Source organism: Macaca fascicularis, chromosome 4 (genome assembly GCF_037993035.2).
Source record: "Macaca fascicularis isolate 582-1 chromosome 4, T2T-MFA8v1.1".
In the NCBI taxonomy this organism is placed as follows: domain Eukaryota; kingdom Metazoa; phylum Chordata; class Mammalia; order Primates; family Cercopithecidae; genus Macaca; species Macaca fascicularis.
The window spans coordinates 8,908,360-8,935,208 of NC_088378.1; the positions used below are offsets into that span (position 1 = coordinate 8,908,360).

The 26,849-nt window shown below is 40.0% G+C and overlaps 1 protein-coding gene across 7 annotated transcripts in view; it reads left to right on the forward strand.

Annotated features, from left to right (window-relative positions):
* PRKN (parkin RBR E3 ubiquitin protein ligase) overlaps window positions 1-26,849 on the forward strand; it is a 1,364,839-nt gene that overhangs the window by 503,839 nt on the left and 834,151 nt on the right. For 4 of the 7 annotated variants that reach the window (XM_065543170.2, XM_045390376.3, XM_045390380.3 and 1 more), the window contains one exon: window positions 19,906-20,027. In XM_065543170.2, the coding sequence (XP_065399242.1) occupies window positions 19,906-20,027 (122 nt within the window). The remainder of the gene's footprint in view (window positions 1-19,905; window positions 20,028-26,849) is intronic. The other 3 variants (XM_065543171.2, XM_074036783.1, XM_074036784.1) reach the window with 1 other exon arrangement.

The following is a 26,849-nucleotide window of genomic DNA, read 5'->3' on the forward strand; positions in this document are numbered from 1 at the left end:
AAGTGATAAAGCAAAGACATCATCTTACATTTTTTCCAATTAATTTGCATCTGCTAAAAATCTTTTTCTGAACTTACTGAGTTTGACCTGAATATTTGCATCTCCCCTCTTCTGCCCACTAGTATTCTACTGTAAGCTTCATACATTTTTCAATCATCTTATTTTGAGTAATGAAATAATGCCAGAGACGCATAGTCTGTGTCAAATTATGGCTTGGGAGACTGAGGTATTTGGCTGACGATTTTGGAGCAGTTGAGCCTAGCTCTGGCCGTGCCACTGTGGCATCATGGGAATGTTCAGAGTTCTCTGCTGCTCCAAATTTAATTGAAATCCATGAATTACTGAATAAAGCACGCTTATATGAAGAGTTTAATAGCTTTGGTTTAAGATAGCAAAGTGAGAAACTAGGGCTTCTGGAATACCTTAATACTTTTCATAGTCCAGTAAATTTCATTCATCAGCCAGGTCACTGTCACAGCAATGACACATATACTCAGTGACAAACAGACCAACTGAAGAAGGTCTGTTTCATTTTGCTGCAAATTCAGTGTCATCAACTAGCAGCAAATGCAAGATACTGAACTGGGCACTAGGACTGAGGTGAAGAAGGAGGAAAAGAAATAATTCTTTACTCACTAAATGAATACACATCCTGGGAAGAAACATAGGCAGAATATGCATTTTTGTGCATTGGTCTTAAAAAAGAAACTATGCCAGCAGGAACCAATCTTCCACACCAAAGCATTGTGATATCATGAGGGAAGATTTTCTAACAAGGCATCAGATTGGTTATATTACCATTCTTCTCTCTTTACTCATCTAACTCTTTGAAAATAAATACTCACCAGAGAATGGCATAGCTGGCCAAAGCCATGCAGGATAATTTCGCTCAATACATTCCATTTCAAGAGAAGAGTGGAGAGATGAATTGTAACGTTTATTGGGAACTTAGTCTGTATATGCCTGTTTCTTTCTCTGCAAATTCCTGCTGAAATCCATGGCTCTAAATTGCAGTCATTGGGTGAGTGTTGCCTTTTTGAATACTTTTCCCTGACGCCTGCCTGCCCCTCCCCTTGGCTGCGCCGTGAGTAGACCATTCTGTGTCCATGTGGAGTTCGGTTTCCTGACCTATGCCTTGAACTTTCATCTTGACTTTTTCTCATTGATTGATTTAGTCCCTCTTTTACCTTGGTTACTGATTGGGTCTCTGATTTGAGAAACTACCTGTTGGGTTTTGCTCGCTGCGTAGGTGACAGATTCCTTCATACCTGCTTTGCTGACCTCTGCTTAGTACTTGAATCTTAACTTCTTACCCTTGCTTGAATTAGTCTCTCTTGTACGTTTATGTTGAAATTTTTTCCTTCATGAACTCTGGCTTTGCTGGGCTCATATTATACCTGAAGATTCCAGACTGTAGTTGCCTGTTTACTCCCTTGTTAGTTTCTTTTGCTATGCAGAAGTTCTTTAATTCTGCAGATTTAATTAGGTCCCTCTTGTCAATTTTTGCTTTTGTTGCGATTCCTTTTGAAGACTTAACCATACATGCTTTACCAAGGCCTATAATGGGAAGGGTATTTTCTAGGTTTTCTTCTAGGATTTTTATAGTTTGAAGTCTCACATTAAGTCTTTAATCCATATTGAGTTGATTTTTCTGTATGGTGGTAGGTATTTTTCTGTATAGGAATCCCCATACAGAAAAATTAACTCCAAGATGCATTGTCTTTAATCCGTCTTGAATTTCATTCTTCTGTATATCTATAGCCTATTATCCCAGCACCATTTATTGAACAGGGAGTCTTTTCCCCATTGCTGATGAGACAATTTTAATATATGAGAGGATATTCACAGATGATAGGCAAATACTTACACCATGTTATATAAGGGTGTTGAGCACTGTCGGATTTTGGTGTCCGTGGGAGGTCTTGGAGCCAATACTTTATGGAAACAAGGGGGCAACTGTACATGCCTGGTAAGGGTATTTTATTTTATTTACTATTCTCCAACATCATTAAAGGCAAATACTATTAGCCCTATTTTATATGTAAAGAAACTAACCATTTAATCTCTAAAGTGTATTTACCTGTGGACCAAAGAATCAAATCAAGAAAACGCTAATGAATCTAAACAAGTGTTTTAATTGAAGATATCCATTTGTGAAATGGAGAAGGAAAGATGTTATCTCCCTGAAGTATGTTTTTTTTTTTTTTCTCCATGCTGTGAAGGACCATTGGATGATGCACAAGTTTTTTCATCTTTATTTTAAAACTCAAATGCATTTTCTACCTACTGTTGCCTTTTACTGTTCATTCTGAGTAAAAATCATCTCTGGCAGAAACAAGATATAGTATCTATGCAAAGATCCAGCTGGCCTGAGTTTGCAATATGCAGTTTAATTTAGAAATGAAATAAAGCCAGTAATGAATGGAAGAGGAAGCGGAAGAGTTACAATGCAGGTGGCTTGTCAGTTTTTATTAATTTTTCTAGACAGGTAGTCAGCTATGCAGTGTTGGAAAAAGAAGGATTTGACAGATCTCTGAATCCACTGGGTTCTAGCAGATTTTGTGAAAGTTTCTGTCAGAGCAAGTGGAGTCTTTGGCTGATTTATTTTTTATTTTTTTATTTTTTTATTTTTGGACAAGACCTTTCTCTGTTACCCAGGCTGGAGTACAGTGGCAGTATCATGGCTCACTGTAGCCTTGACCTACTGGGTTCAAGCGATTCTCCCACCTCAGTCTGCCAAGTATCTGCAAGTACAGGTGCATGCCACCATGCCCAGCTCATTTATTTATGAATTTATATTTTTTATTTAGGTAGAAACAGGGTGTCTCCACATTGCCTGGGCTGGTCTCAAACTCCTGGGCTCAAGCGATTCACCTTTCTTGGCCTCCCAAAGTGCTGTGATTACAAATGTTAGCCACCATGCCAAAGTGTGTAACTAAACAGGAATATGGTTGGCAACTGAGAAACAGAAACGACATAAGAAGATGGACGTTCTTTAATTCACTGCCACAGAGGAGCAAGAGTGGAGGCCCATGTGTGTTATCTACCGCCCCACTTGTGGCACCAGGTCCCCACACAGGGAGCTTCACTGTTGGGGTCCCGGCACTGTCTCAATGTCACCCCACAAAGTAGGGTGATTTCTACTCCTTATTTTCTGTCCACTCAACTAATACCTTAGTCTCATGAATCTTTTAGTGAACGGCTTCCATACTTTGCTATGCATCCAATTTCCCTGGTAAACTTAAAAATTAATAACTGATAAACTGAATAAATAACTCATGTCCAAGCCTCAACCCCAGATAGGTGGATTTGCTCAGAGGCACTCCAAAACAGGCCCCGCTGTTTCCAGCCCTGGTCGCCGTGCTCAGCAGGGCTCTAGCCTGCCACACACCTCGGGGTTCTGCCCTCTGCAGCACGCACTAGACAGTGCTGGGCTTCCCACACCTAGTGAATAAGTCACGACGCCTCTTGATGTCATGACTCCAGGACTTCGGGGCCCCTCTCCGCAGGAGCGCAGGCTGCACACAGGAGCTTTCCACCCCTGCTGAGCCACCACCATCATAACCGCTGCCATGTGTCCTTCTCCAGAGGGGCTTCTGCAGGGAGTGGACTGGGTAGCACCGCTTTCCGGAAAGCACCTCCGTCACACTGCTCTCCAGCAAGGGCTTCCAGAGACTCTCAAGTTTATGAACGGTGGTCCTTCCTCTGGAGGGCTATGGCTGGCTGTTGCCACAGCAGCTCAGTCCTCTGAAATGCTGACCTGTCACCCCAGGGTGCAGGTCTGTGCTGGAGCTTCGTGGGACATGTCTACCTCTCAATCGCACCCTTAACCACCTGTTTCTTTTGCAAAGAGAGTCTGTCAGAATTTTATCCCACACCCCTACTCACCTCCTGTCTTAGTGGACATTTTTATACCATGATAGTGTTTTTTTCTCCCTTGAGTTAATAGGAACTGTGCTTCTCAGTAGAATCTTACATATTCCTCTAATTGATGTATTTATTAATAGTCTTTTAAAAATTTAAAACTGGGCATGGTGGCTCATGCCTGTAATCCTAGCACTTTGGGAGGGGGAGACGGACAGATAACTTACTTGAGGTCAGGAGTTTGAAACCAGCCTGGCCAACATGGTGAAACTCCATCTCTACTAAAAAAAAAAAAAAAAAAAAAAAAAAAAAAAAAAAAATTATCTGGGCGTGGTGGCACATGCCTGTAATCCCAGCTACTCGGGAGGCAGAGTCAGGAGAATCGTCTGAATCTGGGAGGTGGGGGATGCAATGAGCCAAGATTGTGCCAGTGCACTCCAGGCTGGGCAACAGAGCGAGACTCTGTCTCAAAAAAAAAAAAGTAAATAGTGGGAGACCAAGTCGGAGAAGCCAGAGCAGTAAAAGGAGAAGGAACATGTGGATGTGGATGTTTGTTTTTCTGCTTCCTTCTTCCCACCCCCACACAGAGACTATAGAAAGGGACGTGGAAACCATGCATATCAGGAAAGAGATTGAAGGGGAACAAATGACTGGGCCTTGGTTCATGTAGCACATGGAGAATGTGTCAAGAGGTGCTTTTAACAGTTTTTCTGATATTAATCATTTATCATTGATTAAAGAAAGATTCTTCAATTGTAGAATAGCTGCATTAGTTGAGCATATACATTTATACAAGGATACTATATTTGTCTGTACACTGAAAATCTTGGTGTTTGCAATATATCAATTAAGTATTAAAGTAGAACTAAGTCTATTGCAGGCTTCACCTGGTATAATTATCATGTCCTAATTATTACTGCCAGTTAAATTAAACCTAATAAGAAGGATCGGTTTCTTCCAAAACCCTGATTTTATCCCCAAAGTGATTTTCCTTACTTCAAACACAGAACCAAAATCAAGATTTCATTTTTCAATACAATTTTGCTGACTGTCAGAATCATTGTAATGCAGCTTGGTCTCCTCATCTCATGATGAACTCACTGTGTCCGCGAGCGGCTGTTCATCAGCGTGTCCTGGCTGTGTGGCCGTGTGGCTTTAACATTAAAGTCCAATGCTGGAGCTTCCCAGACACCGTCTGTGCGAGTCTAACTAGATCACATTCCTGCCGCCAGATGGTTTGGACAGGTGATCAAACCATAGGTCATTTCCTGAAAAAGCCAGGCAAACTGGGTTTTTAAAAGAAGGACTTTTTACTGAAATTAGATTGTTTAATTAGTTTAGGAAATCTAGTTAGAAAGTGAAGATGGCCTTTCAGACCAGGACAGTGTTTCCTGCAGATTGTGTCCGCAGCCATTGCCCAGCCTGTCCATTTGTCCATTTGGGGTCCAGAAGGGTTTAAGTTCATTGCCCTTCAGTGTTTTTGAGACAGAGTCTCACTCTGTAGCACAGGCTGGAGTACAGTGGCGCGATGTCGCTCACTGCAACCTCCGCATCCCGAGTCCCGGTTCAAGCAATTCTCCTCAGCCTCCCGCGTAGCTGGGATTACAGGCACACGGCACCATGCCAGCAAATTTTTGTAATTTTAGTAGAGACAGGATTTCACCATGTTGGCCAGGCTGGTCTTGAAGTCCTGACCTCGTGATCCACCCTCCTCGGCCTCCCATAGTGCTGGGATTACAGGCCTGAGCTACCGTCCAGCCTGCCCCTCATTTTTATTTCAGCCTTGCTCCTGTATTCAGTGATTTCCATCAAAGGCTTCATCCTCAACTCTAAAGCCAATTAGATAGAATAAACAATCATTTCAATAATCTTAATACTATTAGAATAAGACTCTCCATTTTATTAATGATGACACAAACATGGTGGCTGTAATGTAACCTTCCCTGCATGATGTGGTTAAATGAAGATTTATAACCAATTTACGTTTAATCTTTTGACAACATTCATTTAGTATCACCAAATAACAGAAGCTGAGATACATTTAGTTTAGAATCCTGACACTGTAAAAATAATTATCAAATTGCATGTCATTTTAATGGGCCGAGAAGAACATTCCTCATTATATTGTCACAGAGATGAAGTTATTTTAGGGTCAGTTGATTGTGATTTTATCTTTTGCAAGCTAAAAGACTTTTTAATACCACACCATTAGTTTCAAGTCTAGTTATCTGGTTCCTCCGCATAATATTTACCGTTTTTATTCATCAGCACCAGGGAGAATGCAGTACAATGTAGCGTTCATCTGCAAAAGAATCTAAAGCCTGGTAGGGGAGGTAAAATTATCACCTTTCATGTGCTCAGAGCCACAGGTGACCAGTGACTGCCATCCCCAACTACACAGAGAGAACCATCCAACCCTGAAAAAAGGAGAGGACGCAGTGTGTGCTGTGGTTTCTGTCTTGACTCTTTAGGGGAACCATGATTCTGCTGCTCAAAACTGAGGATACTGGAGACACAAAAGTTTAAGACAGTACAGCTGAAGCAAAGTGCATGCAATTGGAAGTTACAGAACTCTGGGTGTTGAATTGGCCCCACCTCTAAACTTCCCTTTGCTTCCTTCAGGTGCCTATTTGTTTGATCTGTACTCCTTTGAAGGTGTTCCTACAGTGTTTCCTGGCACCTTGTTGTCTGTGTGTGTATGCTGTACGTGTGAGACCTGAACCAAGCTCCAGAGATGATAGGGGATGTGTCCGGGTTCACAGCCTAACACCACTGAGCCAACACCTTTTGATCTAAGGTACATGGCTACCTTCTGTCCTCCTAAGGGTATGAGTGGATACACCTGGATAGAACACAGAATTATGGGAATGTGAAGCTAGAATAATTCCAGAATAGGACATCAAAGAATTTTCAATATAAGACTCTATTTTAAAAGTGCATATGGGTTTACTTCTCACTATTCATGTGTGTGTGTGTGTGTGTGTGTGTGTGTGTGTTGTATTTATTTATTTTTTTAAGGCAGGTTGTCATTCTATAGCCTAGGCTGGAGTGCAGTGCCACCATGTTCGCTCACTGCAGCCTTGACGTTCCAGGCTCAACCAATTCTCCCACCTCAGCCTCCTAGCCGTTCCTAGCTGGAGGTAACAGGCATGTGCCACCACATTCAGCTAATTCTTTGTTTATTTTTCATAGAGATGAAGTCTCACTATGTTGCCCAGGCTGATCTTGAACTTTTGAGCTCAAGCTCAACTTGTCTCAGCCTCCCAAACTGTTGGGATGACAGGCTTGAGCCACCATGCCCAGCATCGTTTTACTATTGTAAGCATGCTAGGCTCCTTCCCGGTTGAGTGTGCATTGTGAAATACCCTTCACAGTGTTTCAGAATACATCTCAGTGTTATTCTAGGATTTGAAAACTGTTACAGGGAGGTTTGTCTTGATTATTTTATTATTTTCTCACAAACTACTAGTGTTGAGTGCATATGAGATTTCCAGCGATATTTGTTGTTAACATTATTGATAGACGGCATCTTGATAGGTTTTTAATATTCTTCTGTTTCCTCAGGACCACCACCCCACTTTCTAACCATCATTCTCCCTTTCCCCAACCAACCCGATCCTTTTTGCAGACAAGATGTAAGTACATTTAGAAAGCTAGATACTGCCTGATAAGTTATCAATTTATATCTTCATTTTTTTCCTACTGACTGCTAATATAAACATGCACCACATAAAGACATTCAGTCAAGGATGGACCACATATGTAACAATGGCCCCATAAGATTGTAATTGAGCTAAAAAGTTTCTATCACCCAGTCATATCATAGCCCTCATAATGTCACATTACCTTTTCTATGTTTAGCTGTGTTTAGGTATACCAATACTTACCACGTGTTACAGTTGCCGGCAGTATTCAGTACAGTAACATGCTGGACAGGTTTATAGCCTAGGAACAATAGGCTGTAGCATAGGGCCCAGGTGTGTATCAGGTGCCACCATCTAGGTGTGTGTAAGTGCACTCTGATGTTTGCACAATTCCACAATCACCTAAGGACACATTTCTCAGAATATATCCCTGTTGTTAAACAACGTGTGACTGTATATAAACATGTTTAGATTTCTCTAAGTTTACCTTTTCTAGAGGCAGTGACGAATACGTGCCAGCCTGTGACTCTGCAGCATTCTCAAAGTCAGATTTTTTCTTCTTTAGGCAGAGACGATGTCAGAAGTAAACACAAACATTACCGTAATCTTTAGCACAGTCTGAGCAACCTTCCTGTGTTTTCAAAATGTTGAGTTTAAACGAACTTCCTTAATCTCACCAATTTCTTAATTGTTTGATCATTCACGGGGTTTAATGTCTTCCTCGGACAACATTCTTTTTGGTTGACGGTTGGGGTGGGGAATAGAAGTGAAACCACTGACATAAAACTTGCCCTTGAGAAGCTTCAAATCTCGGGGGAGATCTGACTTAAACAGGTGAAGTCACTGGGATAGCTCAGCCTGCTACAGACGTTGAACTTGAAGGGAACTTACAGCAAGTAGTATTTAGGGTAGGAGAGAGGCAAACCCTGAGTAAAGTCTTAGATGGATTCCTGGAAACCTTTTGTCTGAGATACTCATGATATAGAAAGACTTCCATGGTCCCACAGTACCAGCGAAGGGTGTTTCAGCTGGAGTTATTCCAGTGCAGACTTTTAGAACAATATGTAATTCACAGTCTTATCAGTCTTGATCAAAGGAAAAAAATAATCTGTGTTTTCCCCCAGCATGATGACATCACCATGTGTTTCTAACTTATCACTGTGCTACTAGAGAAAAATATTTCTTCTTCTGTTTTAAGAGGTAGTAGAGATTTTATGAATCTCAATCACCACCAAAAGCCTTTGGAAATCAATACTAGAAATGATCAAATTTTTAAACATTATATGTTTTGTCTTATCATTTGTTATGGGTGAAATAAGATAAATTTGTAAAAGGTTTATTTAATGTTAGCAGTGAAGATAGGAAATATTATACTTAAATAAAATATTTATATAAAACTGATTATATTGGCTATTGTAGATGAATAAAGAATGTGGGAGTTCGGAGGCTCACATCGTGTTGCTCTACTCTCTAATGTGATTCCTCTGAGGGTTCATTTACTTAACAGGTTTTTCTACACTTAGAATGTTTTAAAAATTTTTTTTAAATTATTTTTTAAATAGCAAGAAAAGTACCACTTCCGTAAAAATTAAAAAAAAAAAATTGTATTGATTCTCAGGTGATTCCATGGATTTCATTTCTTGGGATAACATTCAATTTGTAGAACATGTGCTAATCTTTGAAAATGAGACTTAATTTTCCTCATTGGAAATTGCTGTACCTGCACATTCTTGCTGAATGCCAGTGCTTTAAAACATTAATGAGAATTTCCATGAAACCATTAGCACTGATTGCATGAGGGACGTGGGTGTAGTGAGCCAGCAGCTGCAGTGGTGTCAGTGATTGCTGGCCTTGGTCCATAATTGCCGACCTGTGTGTAAGTGCCACTTTGCAAGAGCCGTGGAATCAGTGCCTTACGGTATTTAGTAAAGTCCACCGTCTGACTCAAAGTTATGATCATGTGGTTAAAAGGAAAGCATGTGCTTCCTTGTAAGAAAGGCTTACCTGCAGATCTCTGATGACCCCGGGTGCTGTCTTGGGGACACCATTCAACCCATGAGGTTGTGTTTTCTTTGTAATAAAATGCTGACAATCGCACCTACCTTTCAAAGAAGAATGGACACAAATCTAACAAGTCTGCCATTCATATTAAATTTTGAAATATGTATTGAATCCCCATTCCACAACCATACAATACAAAAAACTTTTATGTTGGAAATACTGTTTTTTCAAAGTATATTAGCCAACTTGAAAATGTTATCAACTAGACTAGATCATGTAATTGTTTACTATTTTCCTTCCTAACTTTTCTATAATCCACCTGTATCTCTTACCTCATAATAAAATAGGGATTCACAGAAAGAAATATGATTCTAGAAAAATTTAATTCAATTTTGGGACTTTCCATCAGGGTTTATGTCCCATAATATTATTAAATATTTAATTGTAAAGGATTTGGTTGGGAAAGAATAATTTTAAAAAGAATTATTTGAGATTTATATTTCATCTATTTATAAAAATCTAGAATAGGTTTAAGATGGAAATACTTTCTAAGAATCAACATTTATAAAAGCAGGAAAGTAGCCACCTGAGGAAGTAGGAGGAGTAAATGCTTATAGCTTGAAGAATCTGTGGGAGGAACTTGACTTCTGAATTTTTTTGGCAGCAGATACAAATAAACAACATGTGCTGAACATTCCCTATATAGCAGACATTGTGCTAAGTGCCTCACCTCCATTATTATTTTTAAATCCTGACCACAGTCTATTAAGTTATATACTGTTATTGTCTCAGTATTGCAGATGAGAGAACAGGCATTGGGGGTCAGTTGATTTGCCAAAGATGACAAAGCCAGGCCAGGGTTTGACATAGAGGTCGTGACTCCAGAGAGGTGCTCACTCTATTTTTTGTTTGTTTGTTTGTTTATTTTTTGAGACAGAGTCTCGCTCTGTCGCCCAGGCTGGGGTACAGTGGCCGGATCTCAGCTCACTGCAAGCTCCGCCTCCCAAGTTTAGGCCATTCTGCCTCAGCCTCCCGAGTAGCTGGGACTACAGGCGCCTGCCACTTCGCCAGGCTAGGTTTTGGAATTTTTTTAGTAGAGACGGGGTTTCTCCATGTTAGCCAGGATGGTCTCGATCTCCTGACCTTGTGATCCGCCCGTCTTGGCCTCCCAAAGTGCTGGGATTACAGGCTTGAGCCACCGTGCCCAGCCGTTTTTTTAAATTTAAGTTCTATAGTACACGCACACAACGTACTGGTTTGATACATAGGTATACATGTGCCATGTTGGTTTGTTGCATCCATCAACTCGTCATTTACATTAGGTATTTCCCCTAATGCTATCCCTCCCCCATCCCCCAACCCCACAACAGGCCCTGGTATGTGATGTTCCCCACCCTGTGTCCAAGTGTTCTCACTGTTCAGTTCCCACCTATGAGTGAGAACATGTGGTGTTTGGTTTTCTGTCCTTGTGATAGTTTGCTCAGAATAATGGTTTCCAGCTTCATCCATGTCCCTGCAAAGGACACGAACTTATCCTTTTTTATGGCTGCATAGTATTCCATGGTGTATATCTGCCACATTTTCTTAATCCAGACTATCACTGATGGACATTTGGGTTGGTTCCAAGTCTTTGCTATTGTGAATAGTGCCGCGATAAACATAGGTGTGCATGTGTCTTTATAGCAGCATGATTTATAATCCTTTGGGTATATACCCAGTAATGAGATTGCTGGGTCACATGGTATTCTAGTTCTAGATCCTTGAGGAATCGCCACACTGTCTTCCACAATGGTTGAACTAATTTACACTCCCACCAACAGTGTAAAAGTGTTCCTATTTCTCCACATCCTCTCCAGCATCTGTTGTTTCCTGAGTTTTTAATGATTGCCATTCTTTTTTTTTTTTTTTTTTTTTTTTTGAGACAGAGTCTCGCTCTGCCGCCCAGGCTGGAGTGCAGTGGCGTGATCTTGGCTCACTGCAAGCTCGGCCTCCCGGGTTCACACCATTCTCCTGCCTCAGCCTCCCGAGTAGCTGGGACTACAGGCGCCCGCCACCTCGCCCGGCTAGTTTTTTTGTATTTTTTAGTAGAGACGGGGTTTCACTGTGTCAGCCAGGATGGTCTCGATCTCCTGACCTCGTGATCCGCCCGTCTCGGCCTCCCAAAGTGCTGGGATTACAGGCTTGAGCCACCGCGCCCGGCCAATGATTGCCATTCTAACTGGTGGTTTTGATTTGCATTTCTCTGATGACCAGTGATGAGGAACATTTTTTCATGTGTCTGTTGGTTGCATAGATGTCTTCTTTTGAGAAATGTCTGTTCATGTCCTTTGCCCACTTTTGGATGGGGTTGTTTTTTTCTTGTAAATTTGTTTGAGTTCGTTGTAGATTCTGGATATTAGCCCTTTGTCAGATGAGTAGATTGCAAAAATTTTCTCCCATTCTGTAGGTTGCCTGTTCACTCTGACGGTTGTTTCTTTTGCTGTGCAGAAGCTCTTTAGTTTAATTAGATCCCATTTGTCAATTTTGGCTTTTGTTGCCATTGCTTTTGGTGTTTTAGTCATGAAGTCCTTGTCCATGCCTATGTCCTGAATAGTATTGCCTAGGTTTTCTTCTAGGGTTTTTATGGTTTTAGGTCTAACATTCAAGTCTTTAATCCATCTTGAATTAATTTTTGTATAAGGTGTAAGGAAGGGATCCAGTTTCAGCTTTCTACATATGGCTAGCCAGTTTTCCCATAGGTACTGCCTCTTTCAGCCAAGATGGACATGTCCTGGGCTATGGAGATGTCATTGTGAGGGAATTGGACACATTATCTGTAGTTTTGATGGTTTCTTCCATCTACATTTATATTATGGAGTTTATTCAACTTTTGGAAGCTGTGACTTTCCTGGCACCACGTTAGCTGTGCCCGTTTCCTGGCCTGTGTCCATTTTTGAAAGAAAAAGCAACCACATTTACTCTTTTTGGCTTCGAACTTTGTTATTTATTTAAACCTAATTCTTAAATTATGCTTCACTCTACAGTTTTGTCTTGGTATGGGAAATTTTATTATTACTTTCAAAATGAAAAATGAAAAAATAAATTGGCAACAACAACGAAAAACATCAGAAAAAGGCATTAGATTTAATCAGCAGTTTTTGCCTCAGTAGATGAAATTATTGTGCAGATATGTTAATTAAAAACCCCAGCAAAAATGTGAGAATTATGTTATAACTTTTAAGTATAGAGTCTCCTTAGAGATTGCTAAGCATGTTTTAGAAGTATTTTTTAGAAGTACATTCACGGGATGGATAGTTGTGTAACTGGAAGCTGTTTATAATATAGCATAACCTTGGATACTCCACAGGAGTTAAGATTATGGCTCGTTAAAAGCATGGAACAGGCAGTTTGATTCCGTCGGGTGCAATAACCTATTGGACAAGGATTGGAGTGAAGAGTGTTCATGTAATAACTGTCTTCCTTTAGAATAGTTCTACTTGTTGGTAAACTTTTAGAATTTCACTTTTTCCCCTTAACATTCACTTATACCAAGTCCTATCTATATAAATATAACTTTTTTTGGTTTAGTTCTTATATAAGTAACTTTTGTCATGTTAGTTTAATTTTACTGATTTCAAATATGATATCCCAACAATTTAAAGGGTGTCTGGTTGGTAGAAATATGTTCTAGATATTGAATGATCGTGGCCACATTCTATTTTATATTTCTTTGTTGCCCTGACACCACCATACTGACTTCAGTTTTCACCCCATTAAAAATATGGGAGTATTTATTGACCTAGCAAATATCTATTGAGTGTTTCTGGGTTCAGGGAACTTCACTAGCCATTTGTAACATACGAAATAGAGTGAAGTGTTACATACAGGGAGGTTGTATCTGTAGAAAAGATTGCACAGGTACAGAAAGGTCAGGGTGAGCGCATTGAGGGCCAGTGGTATGCACACGAGTTACCATGAGCCTTCAGAAGGGGAGGGAAGGAAGCGACCAACTCTTGAAGAGTGGTCCACTCACATAGTGAGATGGGAAGATGGGCACACACGGCTCCCTGCGGTGACTGGGATGTTAGGATGGTCAAGTGAATTGGTTGGCTGCATGACCTTTCCAGAGAGTGCTAACTGTGGCTGCCTAGAGGGAGGTTTCTAGAGAAATAATGAAGCCTCTGTGTTTGACCTGTCCAGTTTAGCAACTTTTTCCCCAGTAACCTGTATAATGATGAAATGGTCATTATCCCCATCTTTTTCTTTTTTGGTTGAGGGGACAGAGTCTTGCTCTGTCGCCCAGGCTGGAGTGCAGTGATGGGATCTCAGCTCACTGCAACCTCCGCCTCCCGGGTTCGAGCAATTCTCCTGCCTCAGCCTCCCGAGTAGCTGGGACTACAGGCATCCGACCACCAAACCCGGCTAATTTTTTGTATTTTTAGTAGAGTAGGGCTTTCATCGTGTTAGCCAGGATGGTCTGGATCTCCTTACCTCGTGATCTGTTCACCTCAGCTTCCCGAAGTGTGGGATTACAGGCTTGAGCCACTGTGGCGGCCCATCCCCATCTTTTTGATGCTCCAAAGCAAGGTGTCCTTAGAAGAGGTAATTCAGGAAGTCCATTCCAAATGAATTTCACGTGGAACTACTTTAGACTAATTCTGTAGGTATCAGTTAAACTAGAACTAATGAATACCTTCAGTCAACACGAAGAAAAATGGGTTCTGTCTCCACAATGTGTAAGGAAGCGCTTTTGGGACGTCAGAGGTGGTGCCGATGCTGTTCATTTGGTACATGTTGGTTGTTTCCTTGTGGAGACATATATTCCAGCAAATGTGGTCAAGCTCTGCTGAAGGCCAGCACCCAGAAATACAATAGCAAGAATCCTGGCTGATGATGAGTGTCCCTGCTGTTACTTCTGACCAGATCCCTGTCACGGGTCCAGAGGCTCTGGCCATGTATCTATTCCACAGGAGACGCCTCGGCAACACCAGGACTGAGGTAACTCCCTACGTGACTAGGGGCAGGGCTGAGCTGAGGGAATATGGCAGGTGTGACTGAAAAATGGGAGCTAATGACACCAGCAGCAGCATTCCTGATGTGTAAGATACAAGGACAACTCTGTAGTCAGGAGGAAGGAGGGAAGGAGCTGAAACCACTGATAGCCAGGCTTGGCAATGTGGGGGGCTTTGGACAACGGCTGGGGAGGACGCCTCATGCCAGCAGCTCCTTATCAGTTGCTGGTTCTGTGGTGTTGGTGCAAGTCAGCTGTTCAAAGAGGACAAGACTGCACTGGCTACTTTCCTTATCTTAGATGTCATTGTTAGGGAAATATCAGGATAAAGGAAATCTAGGGCAGAAATCATACAGGAAGTGCCAGTCTAACTGTACCTTGAGCATATGGGTCAGATTTCAAAAGTGGTGATGGAAATGGAGATGGGGCCATTGCTGTCCAGGTGTGTCTCAAGAACTGATCCCCTTGGTGTAGGAAATAGGGGCACATGGTGGCAAGAAGCTTTCCTCTGCCCCTAGCACTACAGAGCTCCCCCCGTCTCTGACCTACTCCCAGTGCCACAAGTAACAGCTTCTTCTTTCCCCTTCTCTTGGGCCAACGTTGTTTTTATATGAATGCAGATTAAAACAAGCTGTTTCATTGCCCAGAGAGTCTCCGCATTGTCAGTTGAAGAGGGGGCCAGACACACCAGTGTTTTTTTATTCTCTTCTTCTGTGCTTTCTAGTTTGGTAGCTACTACCCACATGCAGCTATTTAAATTGAAACTACTTTAATAAAACTCACAGAGTAATTCCCCTCCAAGTTTCAAGTTCTCCATAGGTTGTTGTAGCTAATGGCTACATATGCTATCTACGTGTGTGTGTGTGTGTCTCTATCTGTGTGAATATATATTAATATGAGATAATGCAAATGGAGAGCTTTTTCATCATTGCAGAGAATTCTCTTGGGTGACATTGTTCTACTCAATATTTTAATAGCTCATGTGATAAATATCACTTAAAATCAGTCCTCTTCCTGCTGTTTTGATCTTTTACAATATGTTGATACTGAACAGTATTTTACCACGGTATGAAATATATTCAATCTTACTCTCTCCCCACCTAGAAAACAAATTATCCAAGCAATTAAATTCTCAGTGACAACCAGTGATGGAAACTTCTGAGGTTAATGAAAAGTTTCCATTAGAATCAGAATGACTCTTCCTAAGTATCCTGTCTTCAACCCTTAAGCTATTATCTAAAATACATAAAAGAAAAGTGATAACTGTAAAGATTATGCTGGTTTCTAAAAAAAATCCAAAGCAAATAAAAGATACTTTCAAATATTGGCTCTTTTCAATATGTTGTAAAAATTGTTATTTCAGCAACATTTTTGACCAAGAAAAGAAAGGAAAGGAGAAGATTTGATGGACTGTTTTGTTAGGCAAAGTGGGAGAGAAAACTAAAGAAGAAGATGGACTTTGCTGGGCATGGTGGCTCATGCCTGTAATCCCAGCACCGCGGTGGCTCATGTCTGTAATCCCAGCACCGCAGTGGCTCACGCCTGTAATCCCAGCACTTTGGGAGGCTGAGGTGGGCGGATCACGAGGTGAAGAGATTGAGACCATCCTGGCCAACATGGTGAAACCCTGTCTCTATGAAAAATACCAAAATTAACTGGGCATAGTCCCAGTTACTTGGGAGGTTGAGGCAGGAGAATCACTTGAACCCGGGAGGAGGAGGTTGCAGTGAGCCGAGATCACACCACTGCACTCCAGCCTGGGCAACAGAGCGAGACTCATCTCAAAAAAAACAAAAAAGAAGAAGAAGAAGATGAAGATGGACTTCTCAGGCTAAGGAATTTTAGAAAGCCAGTGAACCTCTGAATGGCTGCAGTGACTCACACTTTGAAAGGGCCTGAACTCAGTGCGCTTTTCTTTTTAACTTCTCTGCAGAAGAAAAAAAAAAAAAAACTTCTGAATGAAATTAACATACTTTATTTGCAAAATCATTACACGAGTAGACTTAACCTTTTGGCACATGACAAAATAATTATATTTTATATTTTGATGTTTTGGGTTGGAGGAAGAACTTGGCCATAGGCAGGTATCCAGGAGAATCTGCTAAATCTGGGTTTATAAACATGAGCAGTTTCACTTTCTGTAAATCAAGCCCTGTATGTACGTGGATTGAATCCTTCATCTGATATTTTTTTCTAAATTGTTTTTTTCTGAGAAGTACAGTTTCTCATGATGCAGCATTCCAGGAAGGCTTCTGTGGTCAGGGGAAGTTTGAGATGTACTGTGCTTTATCCTTTCGTTCTTACAGAGTCACACAGCTCTGAGAAGGGCTATGGTCAGGGGACTTGTTTAATGTGGCTTCACTTAGCACCACCTAAATTGGTTTGACTGGAGGATCCCCAATATTTTGGATTGTCATCTTTTATTAGCTTACAAACCACTGTCGTCGTCTGTAGTGCCTACTTAAAGTATACCTGATTAGTCTATGAATAGAACTACCAAAATACCCAAATCACTTAAAAAACTACATGGTTTTAGATGAAACATATCACTAGTTTTAGGATGTTTAAGAATTTAGGAGTGAAGTAGCATGATGTCAGAAACTTTATTACAACTCCTTCAACCAAATAGTTTATACATGTAGTATATGCGTGTATAGCTATACGAACACACACGTGCCCGGGGACCCCAAACATGGCAAAATGTCTGCAAGTGATGAATTACAATGAAGGATGTGATTTGTACAACTTTTGATATATCTATGTTTCAAAACTTACTATACAAAAAGAGGAAACTCTTAGGAACACAAACATACGCTACTTTAGTTATTGGGAAAATGAAGACGCTGCCATACAGAAGAGTTGATTAGGAGAGAAAAGGAATTTTAAGATCCAAGAAGAAGTGAAAGGGGGAGATTCATGCTATTGACTAGAGACAGCTACATACCGCGAGAAAGGTTTTTCAGGTCATTTTTGGAATTGCCTCGCCATTCCTCTAAGAGTTATGACTCCATATTCAAGAGTTTCTACCTTAGGCCCTTCAGCCAGGCCGATGGGAACATTGCCCAGAAGATTGTCGGGGTGTTATTTGTTTTCATGCCTGTCTGGGTCACAGCATGGCACAGAAAACCTTGCCAACTTTTAATTGTGTTATGTAGCCAAATAAATGGGGAAGCCATTCTGGAGGGGCTCTCAAGATTTTCCTGATGCCCCAGCTGCTTGACCAAGTGGAGCCAACAGCTTGAAAATCGCTACAGCCAGGACTGGCCTGACCTTGATCTTCCTTAGACTGGCTATTAATCCCCAACTTGCGGCTGGGTCTGGAAAGCAATGTGTGTAATAGATTGCGTGTCATCTTGTATGCTTCTAGGGCACGGACACTGGCATGCAGTATTTTCTGAATAACTTCTGAAGGACTTTAGTGAAGGTCGTAGCGTTCAGAGGTGGAAGAGTTCCTTAGTTTTCAGATTCTGCTTTGATATATCATAAGTGAAACAATATTGCAAACATCACTATTGCCCTATGGGAGAGACAAGAGTCATTTAGTTTCCTGCAATTGCTGAGATGCTTCTTTTAATATTGTAAAACTCTTGCTAATATGCTTTTCAACAACGCTAGTTTCTTCGCAACCCTGACTCCCCTTGCAAAGCTTTTGCTTTTCCCGTTACTTTTCTTCCTCCTTTTTTTTTTTATTTGACCTCTACAGTAGGTTATAAAAATTGTGAAATTGGATTTGTTCATATTGCTGATAAAGGTTTTAACAGTATAGGTTCCTACCTTCTTCACTAAGCGCTTCTTAGTGCACATCAAAATTATCACAGTTCTCGTGATCTTTTGATACTCTGCATGTTGCAAATATTTATGTTACAGATACTTCTATTAACATTTACTTATATATTGCAGATATTTCAGTCTGTTGTTACAAATGTTACTATAATATTAATACATGGTTCTATGCTGCATTTATGTTACACATGAAACATTTTATGTCATTATTGTTTGCTAACAGCAATGTGATATTTATGTACTTGAATATCTTGTACATTAAGGCATTAAAGTTGCACAGAAGTGTCAGAAAATAGTACTTTCACATCAATATAAACATGTATTTACATTTTATCTTCCATTTCCCACTGGAAATTAAATAGTAATCTTTATAGAGTAATAATTATAAAATATATTGCAAACAAATGATAAAACTATAAAACTTTATGTCTTTGTTGTGCTTCAGATTTTGCAAGGTATTGTCACCTACAATATTAGCAAAGGTAGCTCAACAAATGATAATCCAATATGTCTGCAAAAGCTCTTTTTGTAAATTCATGAAACAAATGAAGCTGCAAAGGACTTGAGAATCTCTCATTTTTTTCATTATTTTTGTTCTAGTTGTTTTTAATAGACGATATGCATTTGCGAGGCTGAAGATTTTCATTCCAAATGTTAAAAAATAAAACTTAACTATTATATCTAGATGCCTCTGATGATTATAGTACAATTTCAAAGAAACTTTTATGTCATGATCTGTTATATTATCCCACCCAGGTAAGGATTGAAAGAAAAAGCTATTTAGTAATTTTCAAAATTTAGAAATTCAAGAAGGAGGTTGTATTTCTGGTAAGTGCTTATGAATAAAATTAATTCTTAACAGATATGGAAGTATAAGATGATTAAATTTCCCTAATTTACACAGTATCCCTATATGGTGACAATTGGGAGAAATGATCTGAGATTGAACTATTGAATTAGTTGTTTGTTCACCTTTTCCTCTTGAAAGTGTATTATTTGAATGGTGTTTGCCTAGTTAGATCTTAAATGAAATGCAAACCATCCATTTCTGCACACAGCTGCTTGGTCTGTGAAACTTCCTCAGGGTTGGCCTCTTTTCTTATTTTATGTGTGACTGTGAATTGAAAAGTCATCCCTGGAAGCCCAGCAAACTGTGATCGTATCATTTATATCACGAGAAATGGGCTGGTTTTTCTCTATAAATAAGATTTTAGGAGGAAAAATCTACGGTCTTCAAAACTGTGTCCAGAAGCATGAAATAGAATTCAGGATCCTCCTGAAAGAATTCCTGTCATCTTTTAAAACTTCCACGGCAAAGAGCGCCTTTGACTTTACTGTGTTGCAGATACACTTGGCCGATTCTTTTGGCAGTAGGCTGCATACTTTGCTGAGTAAGTCACAGGGCTATTGGCAAGAGAAAGAAAAGATTTCACTCTTGGAGCATAAAGTTAGATTTTCTAAATTAAATTGTTGTATTCTCATTGGAATATTTATTCCAGTAATGTTTCAAAATGTTCCTAAGGACTGAGTTTTAAAATTTGCCTCTAACAAGCTTTTAAAGAGTTTCTTGTCTCAATTTGGATTCAACATTGTTAGCCACTTCCTCTGCTTTTTCTTCCCCAGCAGATAGACCAATCTACAACAGCTTTTATGTGTATTGCAAAGGCCCCTGTCAAAGAGTGCAGCCGGGAAAACTCAGGGTACAGTGCAGCACCTGCAGACAAGCAACGCTCACCTTGACCCAGGTAAGGAAATGCAGTGTCAGCACGAGACTGCCAGGAAAATGAATGTGTACTAACACATTGCCTTTCTGTTTTTCTAACCATACATCGCCCGTCTTGGAAAAGACATTCTTTTCCGTGGTTGTGGTAGTTAATGATAGCCGAAGTTTCATTTATGCGGCTTTGTCTTCTGGATTTCTTTCTGCTCTGTGAAAGTTTAGATTGTACAGGGTCATTTCCCCATTACTGTATCCAGGCCTATGAAAGGAAGCATGGAGAATGCTTTGGCAGCCAAAAGAGGTTGGTCTTCTGTTACGGTGTGATTAGAAGGGACCATTTAGGAACCTTAGGCTCCTAGAAATGTTTTGTATCTTGATCTGTGTGACGGTAGCATGGTTATCTACAAAAGTCAACATTCACTGGGATGTTTGGTTAAGATTGGTGCACTAAATGTAAGTTATACCTTAATTTTAAAAAGTGAAAAAAGAGAGTATGGATCAGCAAACAGTATGCATATAAAGCAAGAGTCAGTCAACTAAGTTCTGCTGTGGCCACTGCTTGTTTCTGTACAGCCCATGAGCCAAAAATGGTTTTTACGTTTTCAAATGGTTGGGAAAAATCAAAAGGTGAATAACATTGTGTGACCCATGAAATTTAGATTCTCATATCCATAAATAAAGTTTAATGGAGAGCCAGCCCCACCCATTTCTGTACATGTTGCCTATGGCTCCATTCCTGCTTTAAGTGCAGAGTGGAGTGGCTGGGAAACAGACTGGGTGGCCTACGAAGCCTGGAATACATACTCACTGGTTCTTTAGAGGAAAGGTTTGCTGACCCCTGATAGAAAGTATCAGGTTCCGGCTCGGTAGCTGCATGGGATCTGGCTGGATGTGATGTGGATGCAACAGAGGGCATGCACGCCGAGCGTGTCCAGTCCACGCGGTAGAGAGAGCACAAACACGGAGGTGTCAAGGACACAGTGCTGGGGGCAGTCAGGTGCACGAGTGTGAATAAATACCCCAGGTGCCAGCCAGAAACCCCAGCGATGACTGACACGTTCAGATTCTATTCTGCAGGCTGATGCAAACCACAGCAAAATTGTATAAACCAAGGTGATGTGTCAAACGCTGTTGAGGACAGTTCAGGCTGTAAGAATTTGCCATTGGGCTTGAAGATGGGGACAGGTTGAAGACAAAGAGGTAAATTAAGGCACAATTCAGCTGGTTCACAGATGAGGAGCTGTGGGCTAGGGTCAAGGTGGCAGCCCTGTAGAATGGGTGTTACGGGGCCTGTGAAAGAACTCAAAAGATCCACCTAATGAAGGCGAAATCATGGATCCATGGTCTCAGGGCCTGAGAAAATGGTGGAATTACAGAAAGCTGTGATTCAGTGTTTCACTTCGACGAACATTTCAGCTGTCCAGAGAAATTCATTTACAGAGTCAAAGCAGCACAGGAATGATGACCACTGGGCTCTTTCTGGGACGGTTCTTTGGCAGCGCTCCTGCCAGGCAGCATGCTGCAGGCCCAACGTCCCCCAGAGGGGTTGCTTTCACCTGCCCCTCTCCTCTGCCTTTTTCTACACAAGACACAACCTCATCTACCCCAATCTGCGCCTAAGTCCTGATTGCTTTAGATGGCATATATGACCTATTTATACCAACTTCCTGGTATTCTCGGTAAAAATAGCAATAAAAATTAATATTGAATTCCAAGCTAACTTCTTTTCAGGCATTATCTGATTTAATTATTTCATAAGAACACTCTCAGTTAAGCATTATTAGTAACCCTATTTTAGATGTGAGGATAATGAGGCTTAAAGAGATTAAGGCATTTGCCCAAGAAAAGAGGAGCTTTTGAGTGTGGACTTGGAGTTTGAACTGGACTGCCTAATCTAAACATTTAAGTCCTACAGCTTTTTAGTGTTTTGTTTGTTTGTTTGTTTGTTTATTTGTTTGTTTTTAACACACAGATATAATTACAATAGGTGTCATGTACTCATATGTCCACAGTGATCACTCGGGTGATGAGAAGTTAGGTTAGATGTGGGCAGTAGGGGCAGTGAGGACGGTTATGGAAGGGCGAGGTGGAATTCATGTTGAGAAGTCGCTTCTGCTGGTTGCTGGCAAGAGGTGAGAGGGAGACTCAGTATGACTGGATTGTTTGCTTTTTAATCAAGGTAAATTATCAATCTGGAATTTTACATGGGATTTCTCATGTAAAATATGCTTTGTGTGGGAAAAAAATAGAAAAACAGAAAGAAAAACAACCTGCAGCATCTGCCCAAACATAACACACCAAACTAGAGTGTTGTGGGGATTAAATGGTACGTTAACAGTAGGTGCTTAGCAGAGCCTGACATGTAGTAAATCCTCAGGAACAGTAAGGCATGGCTGAGAGGCGATGACATGTGAGCCTGAGAGAATCTTCCAGAGCCAGTCAGCCCAATTAGAATCCTGGCTTCCTTCGCTCTTACCTATGTCAACTTGGTAATGTCTATTCAATGGTACAATAGTATCTATTTCCTATTGTGAAGATTAGCTCATTTACGAAGAGGACTTAGAACAGTAGCCGGAACACAAATATTTAGAAATGTTAAATTCTTTATTGTTATTCTATTAATATTACCATTTTATGTATGTATATATATATTTTTATATATACACATGTATGAAATCAGTCTAGACTTTGGCTAACTTATTTCAGAGAAGTAAAACCACTCCTACATCTACTGCTCTGCATCGAGAGGCTGTGACCATTTCCATCTCAGGCTGAGGCTCTGTGATGACGTCATGCCACCCTGCTCCCCTGGCCCAGCATCCTGGGAGGGATGATCAGTCCTTCTGTCTCGTAGTCTCGGCTCCACCTCCATCTCCAAAGCCCAGTCATGTGACCACCTGGGATTTTTTTTCTCAGTTCCCAGAGATGCTCCACCTTTGATATTTAAATTCACGCTGTTTCTTCCCCAGCACTGTTTTCTGCTCTGCATATCATTGACTCTTCTCTTAAGTTTTTCTAGAGCTGTTGGTCTCTCCTCTCTTTATTTCCTACCCTGAGGGGCCAAACTGTCAACTCCAGTATTGCAGGTATCATTCACTTTCTGCTCTCCATTCTACCAAAGTGTCCTTACTTGTCTATGTTGGAAGAGCCTGTAAACCTTGTTGTAAGATCAGAATTAAGGCACAAGAATTAAAGCTTGGGTCTCTAGTTTATGTTTAATACCTCACAAAGTGCCTCGTCCATAGAAGGACACAAGTTAAGTAATGTTGAATGAATGGCATTTGTATTTGAAATTTTCTGCGTTGATTCCATAAATTCATACCCTTTAGAAATTCTGCCTGGCATCATATAAGGAAATTAATCATAGCAAGTATGACGGCTTCACTACAGTGTACTGATTTTCTTCCTTATCTTTATATTGTATTTCTGTTTTTCTCCAGTTCTCATGATAGTCCTGCAGAGTAGATGCTATTATCCAATGTTTTTATGAAGAGACTCCATGAGGTTAAGTAATGAGCCCAGAGTTACACAGTTCATAAATATCTAAGCCAGGAGTGAAAAATCTACTCTGTATTTTTCCATAGCCCTGGCCTTTACTAGGATATAGTCCTCACTATACAAATCTAGTAAACAGTGTTCTATTTTCTAACTACTTCCCTTGTACTTAAAATATCACTGAAACGTACTCTTGAAAAAAATATGCTTATGGATTTAGGGACAATTAAATCAAAGATAATTTAAAGATAATTTATATAATCCATATTTTAGTACAGTAACTAGATATAGTGTAGCTAGTCCATAGGAGAAGAGATGATGAGATGTTTCAATTTTCAATAACAAAAATACACATTCAGTAACACCTACAAATAATATTTCTGTGGATCAGCTGACCAGTCACACTGCTGATTCACCTGCAAATTTAGGCTTTGCAATAATGGAGCAGGTGTTAAACTTTGCCAAGTGTACAGATTGCTCTGTGAATAACAGGCAATTCTGAGGTTTCATTTTCTCAAACTTTATAAGGATCAATAACTTACATAATTGTCTCTGATCAGGAACAAAACTGCAATATAGGATCTTGTGTGGCTGACTAGTTACAGGTGAGCAGCATGTGGTTTATCTGAACTTCAGCAGGATTTTTATACCTAAGGAGGAAAACTGGAACCTGGTTAACTGCCCAGGTTATTTTTGAAAACATAATTGTATTTTTTTCTTATTTGGAGAAATCAGTCTGCAACAAGATCCGCTCACATCATGAGTCTAAATGGTAATCTTCTAAATTTTGTATTGGTGATATATTCATAATTCTAACATTTCCTGAACACTATTTAAAATTTGCATGTAATAATAATGAGTTGCTTTTCAAATGTGATGCTCCAGTTTAATCATGTTTCACATTTAATATGATACTCTAATAAATTGTAAAGGAAGATGGATAGTTAATTTTGTCCTGATGTTAGGCATGAAGAACTGATGTCTGAGCTTTTCACCTAACCTCATAGGTAAGTTGGGAAACAACCCAGACTCCAAGTTTTCTTCATCTCCATATCAGAATATCCTCTTTCTTTCATGGTGGCCTTGATCAGAGTTTGGACTAGACCATAATCCTTTAGAAATATGAACGTTTACTGGAAAACAGTGAACAGTGGCCAGTTGGCAAGCATTCAGTTTTCATCTGCTTCTTCAAAAGTCATCCACTGAGGTCCATGCAGAAATGAGACAGAGTTGAACACGCAAGGGAGGTTGTTTTATATGTGGTATATAATTCTGATTAGGTTCCTGACCAATGAAATTATTAATTTAAAATAACCCATGTCATTGTTTCCTTGAATTATTTCCCTAGCACCAATTTATATAAACAAACCTTATCAGAGACTGTATTAGTTTTTAATGATTTTGACTGTGCTGGTAAGGTTAATTAGACTCCATGGCGATGGTAAGTCTGTCCCTTGGCATGATCCAGAGACTAAGCCTCCTCCTTCCCCTGAAGGCTTCTCATGACATCCTAACAGTGCTCTTTCTGAGCATGTCTGAGGAGTCCTGTCCCTTGCTACTATCATCGTCTTGGCCATAGTCCATATTTCAAGTGACTTGTGCCTCCTCAAGAAAGCAAAGCTCCTGGGATAGAAAGTAACTGACTAGTCTTTGGAACAGAAAATTGACTTAAAATATAGTAAGGCTATTCAAGAGTGAAATACTTGATTGACTTTAATAATAATTAGAAGATAGAATTGACATAGAAGTGAGCTGAGAGCACCTATAGCATCTGGTTTTGGAATATTTTCCTGGGAGCAAAATCCTCCAGGACTCTAGGTATGATTAAGGTTATGAATTGCTAATCTCTCCAGGACAACCTCTAGGTAACCAGAGTTATCCACCATTAACATCTTTTTGTTTGTACTCAGTTTATTAGTCTAAAATGAATCAGAAGCCAGGAGATTACTGCAGCCAAGAACTTTGGGTGATTTCCACCACCCCCTACCACAATCACTATAATTACTTTATCTCAGAAAGAACTTTATCTTTGCCACTCTAATGAGATACTCTGCCATGGAAGAGCATTAAAGCTAAAAAGGTTTCTGATGAGAAATGGTGCAATAAATAGAGTAAGATGTAAAGTGCCTGGCATGATGGATTTTGTTTAAAATTGGTTTATAGATTAGGCACAATTTATGTGAGGAAATTTATTAAGAAATACAGTCTAAATGTGTAATCATTCCTAAACTTCATATTTGTTACAGATTAATTGTTGGTCAGGAGTCTCCTTACTTTTGTTATCAAAATTACTCTCACATTTATGTAAGAAATCCAAGTCTTAGAATAGACCTAAGCTTACTTTCTAGTTTTCACATGGGGTGTTTTTCCCTAAGTGTGTGATATCCCCTCTTTGCTTACTGTAGATTTGGTTATCAGGCATTTCAGTGCTTTTAAAGCACAACGGAGGAGGCATCACACATTATTTTATGTTATTGACAGTATTGTAGGGCATGTTTTGGATGTCCCAGTGGTGAGGGTGGAACCTGCCACCATGCATTCTGTTTTACATCATGTTACAGTGTTAAACCTACAGTGAAGCTGGTTTCTGTGTGGATTCATAAGCTCCAGGGTGGAAAGTGTGTAGAACACAACGCATGTCTGGCATCTGCCAAAGCCAGGGTGGCCCCAGTGGTCTCTGTCGCCCGTCATGCCGCCATCTGTTCTGCCCCAAGATTTCTCCTGGCCTTGTGGACACTTCTCACTTCATCTCCTTTTAATGCCCACTCTCTTTGCTTGTGTTCTCCTTGGTCCTTATCATGGACTCTCATCCACACACAAATGATGCACACTCACATCGCGAAGAGCCAGTCGACAGATAAGTGAGAACGGTTGAAGTATTTTTTTCTTTTTCCCTTTTACCGAAGCTAATACTTGTAAAAGAGCCAGGTTAAGGTAAAAATAAACATATAAAAAACATAATAAACATATTAAAAAACCGTTACCATAAAGAACTTAAAATGTTGATGAATTAGTTTTTATAAATGTATTATTCTTGATAGTTTACATTTAGAATTTGCATACTATATACAATATATATGTAAAGGGGTCTACTTAAAAACGGTTGATCCAAACCATTTCAGGGCATCAGTATCAGCCAGTAGAAGCAATTTAAAATTATAAATTAATGCTGCTACTGTCATTTTCTTGAGACTCATTTTGATAGTTCATGCCTGGGTTTCAAACCAGTAAATGTTCTTTTCCACCAACACACAGCTCATATGGATACCATTGAATTTTCTCACTTATTATTTTGCTGATTTTACCACATTTACTAATATAAGGAATAATACTGTTTTGGAACATTCTTTTG